This window comes from Protomyctophum bolini, assembly GCF_963924005.1.
Source record: "Protomyctophum bolini genome assembly, chromosome: 23".
Taxonomy (NCBI): Eukaryota; Metazoa; Chordata; class Actinopteri; order Myctophiformes; family Myctophidae; genus Protomyctophum; species Protomyctophum bolini.
The window spans coordinates 27,693,709-27,699,823 of record NC_137884.1 but is presented as its reverse complement, the minus strand read 5'-3'; the positions used below and the strand labels follow the sequence as shown (position 1 = coordinate 27,699,823).

Here is a 6,115-nt window from a genome sequence, read left to right as displayed (position 1 = left end):
AATAATTGGCAGTCGCCATATATGGAGAAGGAGATGCTTTCTGTACCCGTGATCTGTATCCTGGCTGAAGCACTTGTTGTAGAGTTTATTCCAAGCTTGCGCATCCACTATTGTTTGTGTTCAAGACATTTCTTGTAAAATGTGAATACAAATAAAGATGTCAAATGTATGTGTGTGTGTGTGTGTGTGTGTGTGTGTATGTGTGTGTGTGTGTGTGTGTGTGTGTGTGTGTGTGTGTGTGTGTGTGTGTGTTAGTGCTATATATAGACTGGTGCACATTGTGGGACAGCACTGGCAGGCTAAAGTTAAACATCATGGAAGTTCCCTTGAGAAGTTTCAAAAGGATCATCTTTGATGTACAATCCAACACCTGCACATTGGTTTGGATATGTACTAGCCTACAGTGTGTTCATGGCTATATAGTTATTATATGGGTTCAGATCGTGTAGATTGTGTATATGGTGTATTTTGCCCTGCTACTAAAAAGTATGACAGGTGACTTGTTGTATTTATGCATAGGTACTTTAAGGTGTATTATGGATGTTGTATTTGCTGGTTCAAAATGTAACTTTGACGATGTGGTATTGAAGTGTAATTTTTATTCCTGCCTCTTGGCCAGTTCCCACTTGTGATCTTGTCTCAATGTGATTTAACTGGTTAAATAAAGGTTAAATAAAATAAGAAACTGGACATACGAGAGAGAGAGACAGACAGAGACAGAGACAGACAGACAGAGACAGAGACAGAGACAGACAGAGACAAAGACAGACACAGAGACAGAGACAGACACAGACAGAGACAGACAGTACTCACAGCCTTCATAGATGTCCGTGGGGATGTGCACGCCGGTGGTGTTGAACGACACCAGTCTTTTGAATTGGTCGTCGTCGTGGAATTCTGGGACGTATCGATTCTTGGTCCGGTCCGTCTGATTGAGCTGTACGGAGAAATACACACAGAACCAGTGACACACTGTCAGAACAATAAAGACTGGACGACGATGGTGACATATGGTCCACATACTGTACATGCCCCTCTAAATGTCACCGTTACCTACTGTACCCACCTACAGTAAGCCTACCTACACTATGCACCCTCTAACCTAGCTCTGGTCCGTAGCCTTCTACTTTTTCTACGATTCAGCCGGCCAAAAAACGGCACTTTTTGGCCAAAAGGGGATTTTGTTTCCACCGTGAAAAAAATACTTTTAGTTACTCCGCTGCGCCCTCTACCGATATTGCCCAGAGAACTGCCTCATAGAGAATATTTTTCCCCCGGTGAAAAGAAACCCCATTCTGGCCAAAAAGTACCATTTATACGTGTGGTGGGTGGGGGGGGGCTCAGAGTGCGTCCACTAAGGAAAGTAGGCTTTCTAATGACACAACCCGCCTTTGTTTTGGTGAGTAGCAAAAACCTTCTTTTTATTTACGCCAAAGAGGAGAGGCTGGTCTGATTTCGATTTGAGATTTAAAACTGAAAGTCCCATAGCCAAATACTGCAGGGCAGTAGAAGGCTATGGACCAGAGCTACCTCTAACCCAGCAGGACAGCGGAGAGCATATTTACTGTAGATGCCGATCTGTGTTTATAGAAACAGACGGTTGACTTCTCAGGCCAGACGGAGGTGTGGGAGAACCTCACACATCTGCCCTCAACTGATGCTCTGCATGCGTGTTGTTAACTTGGTATAAAAATAGTCCCCTTGCACCACATGCAAGGAGTACCGGTCATGGTACAGAGATGGCGATGATAGCTAGTACCATGCAGTAAAGTGATGATAGCTAGTACCATGCAGTCAGAGACTCAGATAGTGGTGATAGCTGGTACCAGTCCACCTTGAGGCTTAATCAGGAGTTGTAGTAGCCACAGGATAATCTAAGCGGTGGACATTGCTCTTGTCTTTATGTATGTAAATTGTCTTGTTCTTTGTGTTTATGTCAAATGTGTGTATATGTGTTCTGCATACTTGTCTGCTGGGTCGCAAGACAAATTTCAGTGTGAACTGACAATAAAGTACTGTATCATATCATATCATAGTGTTGATAGCTAGTACCATGCAGTCAGATAGGGATGATAGCTAGTACCATGGAGATAGCGATGATAGCTAGTACCATGCAGTCAAGTGATGAATGCTAGTACCATGCACTGTTCAGTCAAGTGTGCAAGTGTGCTTGCGCACTCTCTCACACACACACACACACACACACACACACACACAACCGCAAACGCAACGAGTGCTGCCGTGCGTAGTGACTTTTCAAGTTTCTCAAGCAGCACGTGTGTGTGTCACTGTCTGCTATCCTATCCCTGCCGACAAATTATGCAAACCCACAGCACAGTCGCTGTGTTTATTATTATTACATAACCTGACAACAAGGCTGGCATGCTGATAAGCGCGTCTGAGTTGGCATTGGCAAAGCTGTGATGGTTGCAATACGTTTATCAGCCTTTTACAAACTTGGACATGGTACTTGAAAGTTACCAGTGGAGTAAATATCGACGGTGCCAAGAGGCCCCCGGGGGCCCATGAAGGGGGAAGAAGAAGAGAGAAAAAAGAGTCAGGACGAGACGACAGTGAAAGCCTGGTTTCAGGGGCTATCGGTCGCAGGAAGAGTAACACCAAGGATTAGTCAGTGATGTCACTGACTGACTGGTTTATAAACAGCTTCAAGTCCATAGTACGTCTGTGTTGCATAACAGTGACATCGCTGTCCTCTCCTTGTTATCTTTACCACCTTGTTTCACAGTCTATGGTGTGTAGTGTCTTCAAAACACTCCTGACCACCTACAAAGCACTAAATAACCTGTCTCCCCCATACCTCTGTGACCTCCTCAAACGCCATGCCCCCTCTCGCTCCCTCAGATCTGGTGATGCAAACCTCCTCGACGTCCCCAAAACCAAATGCCGTACGTGGGGGGACAGAGCTTTCGCCTTTGCTGCCCCAAACCTGTGGAATGCCCTCCCTAAGGCACTCAGAGATGCCCCCACCCTTCAAACCTTCAAATCCACCCTCAAAACCCACCTCTTCAAACTTGCCTTCCCTAGCTAACCCTTTTCACTGTCTTTTAATGTTCTTTAGCTTTTAGTGTTATTTTTTCTATTAAAGTTGTTTTTAATTTGTTGTTACCTCTGTAAAGCCCCCCCCATGTAAAGCGTCTTTGGGTACTCAGAAAAGCGCTATATAAGTTTGAGATATTATTATAGTGTGTTCATGGCGCGCTGCCTGTCATCAGCACAACAAGCTCAGCTGTAGACTATTTTGCCACGTTCCGTCGCGCCAATGAAACACTAGATGGGATTATTATTATGTCATGTCAGCAGTCAGTACTATCAGAAGACGTAACCCAGGTAAAGTAATCTGTCAGACATAGTACTCACTACATAGTACTCACTACTCACCCCATCTTTGGCGTTGTAATAAGCCAAGTCGTCATCCTGCAAAGGAAGGGAGAGATGGGAAGAGTTAAATAAAAGGCTCAACAAGATTTTTGCAAAACACGTTTTACTCCTACAGAAAATTGGAACACATTGGGCCAAACTCAGCCAAGTTACTAACTGAGTAACTCAAGTTAGGTAATAAGACCTGGTACTTAAGACACGCAAAATACAGCCCATTATCTCTATGGTCATGTTATTCCATCCTGGTTGGCTTACAAAGTTTGCAGGAGTGGCCCGTTTTGCATAAAATGCCCTCGGATCATAAAACGCAACTTTTGATTGCCATGAAACTTTGTACGAACATTCCAACTAGACCTCATTACATAACCCTGTTTTAAAGCAGTATGTTATACTTTAGCTATTGCAAAATAGCAGATCTACAAGATCATACTGTCTGCTATAACATATATTCTTTCAGAGCGTTTTAACTCAAATCGTTGCTTCCGGGGGCGTCCCTGGAACAATGGGCATCTGCAGCCAAATACATATAATTCTGGGGGTCCTTGACATGAAATATTGAGCACCACTGACGTAGAAACATGAGGTACCGTATTTCAGAAAACAAGATTTAGAAGGCATTTTTTTCGATGTCAGGGACACCCGACACCAATCCAAACTACTCTCTAAAAAATCTTAAAATGATATTTTGGTTGCAATATAGCAGTAAAGTAATTAACTCTGTGAACCAATCAACTGAAGCCAATCAAACATAATAGCTCAGACCTTCACCCACTCACGCGGCAGATAAATGCATTTAATCGTCGTAGCAACAATGCTCATCATAACCTCCCACAGTCCTGACTCGAGTCATCAAGCATGCAAGCTAATTAATTATATCAGACTTTTAATGGAGAATAATCATTAAAAAAGTATAAAGTTGCCTAACTACAGTGAAGACTTTCTAGCTAATAGATTAAATTTGCTTATTTCCATCGCTCAAAAATATTATTATTTTGTATATATCCTCTCTTCATAATGTAAATAATATCCCAAGCGGCACACTTTACTACTTTAGATGGAAATAAGCAAATTAGCACAACACCCCATAGCCCCATTCAATTCAATGCAATTCATTGAGGGCTTATGGTAGGGGAAATAGCCAATAAGGAGTTTTTGCACAAATAAACACCTGGACCTCTTTAGTGGGGACGTAACAACTACAAAGAAAGGTAAGAAAGCCTTCTAGCATGGAATTCTCTTTTAAAAAGGTGAGACTGATTTCCTCTGGAGTTTTCTACAACCACACAAAAGAACACACAGATATCATCTGCCATTTATTAAACGCCTGCCAAATAGAGTAAGCCTTTATTTATTACAAAGCAAGGGGCAGGACAATATTAATTTGCATTCATTATGACAAGCACAATGCTAGGCCAATTCCGTAGAGGAGCGTTTGGCATTGGCGAGAGTGACATTAATACAATCATTGAGCCTGCTTGCCCATAACCAAGTGAGTAAAATAAGATTGTGTTCATTACATTTGCAGCGTACAGTACTGTGTTCATAGGCCCTTCAAACCCGGGAAAGCATTCATGTCATTTTAGATTTTAGCGTTGGCTATTCAAAATAGCTCCTACTATTTTGGATTTTTTTTTTTATCTTGAAAGTTTAAGAACTACTGATTTAAACTTAATACCATTATTAATGGAAAAAATTATACAAAAATATGCAATGCGCGTGACAGGATGTGAATCATTCATAAATGTGTCTGGTATGTTTCTCCGCATTATGTAAAATTATGAAATTCAATCTCGACTTGAGTCATTATGCCGCTATTGTCATTGTAATGAGATTTGCCATCCAATTATGGCAATCATTAGTAGGTCGTGAATAACAGATCCCCCCACCCCCCCCCCCCCCCCTTTCTCTTCTCCACTTGAACATGTGTGAGATGTGGCTAATGTTAATGAGGACTCATGATGCCACTGGTAACAAGACAACTCACCCCGTTTCTGTTTTCCTCCCAGAATTTTCCCCAGTGAGTGGTGGGAGAGGCTGGACAGCAGACGGCTGGACTTTGAATTTCTCTAACTATAAACTTTCATGACAGCAGAACAGCCCTAAGTACAAATATAATTTATGAAAAGCTACTACAGTGAAGTCTGTTCACAGAAGTTGTTGTGTAGGATATGTGGGGATTATCTGACGAGGTACCATTTGAGTGGGCAAAACCTTACATAATTATACTAAATAATACTAAATTGTTTATAGGGTCAATATAAGTAAAATAATATAGCCTTTCCACAGGAGTATCTTTTTATATTTTTCAAAAAGGAATACACACAGCCAATAGCATATCACAAAGTTATCCCCCTCACTGGGGAAATTTCCGGGAGGAAAAACGGGCACGCACCGGGGTGAGTTGTCCAGTATTCATGACACTCACCTCAAAGTCATCTCTCCACTGGTGTTCCATCTGGATCTTCTCTGCCTCCGACGCCAACCTCTGAGGAAGGAGAGAAGAGAAGAGGAGAAATACATCAAAACACAACTGTTCACAAAAAGATCAAAGCAATTTCCCCGTTCCATATCAAAAGCTATAGCTTTTATGTCTCCCTCTGTCGGTGGACGGATGTCTAAATTACAACAAAGAGGGCGGCAAAGTCTGGTACGCTTCAAGTCTGCTTCAAATAACTTTGTTAACACTTAGAATGTGCCAGAAGGTTTTCAAAAATAA

General features: G+C 42.1%; 1 protein-coding gene across 2 annotated transcripts in view; it reads right to left on the bottom strand.

Annotated features, from left to right (window-relative positions):
* The window catches only part of LOC308311203 (voltage-dependent calcium channel subunit alpha-2/delta-1-like), an 89,555-nt gene extending 83,675 nt beyond the window's left edge, over positions 1-5,880 (bottom strand). Inside the window, exons 1-3 of one of the 2 annotated variants that reach the window (XM_080757810.1) lie at positions 5,825-5,880; positions 3,400-3,435; positions 814-937 (exon numbers count right to left, since the gene is read on the bottom strand). In XM_080757810.1, coding sequence (XP_080613936.1) covers positions 814-937; positions 3,400-3,435; positions 5,825-5,854 — 190 coding nt within the window. In that variant the 5' untranslated portion in view covers positions 5,855-5,880. The remainder of the gene's footprint in view (positions 1-813; positions 938-3,399; positions 3,436-5,824) is intronic. The other variant, XM_080757811.1, reaches the window with a different exon arrangement.
* Positions 5,881-6,115: the final 235 nt, after the last annotated feature.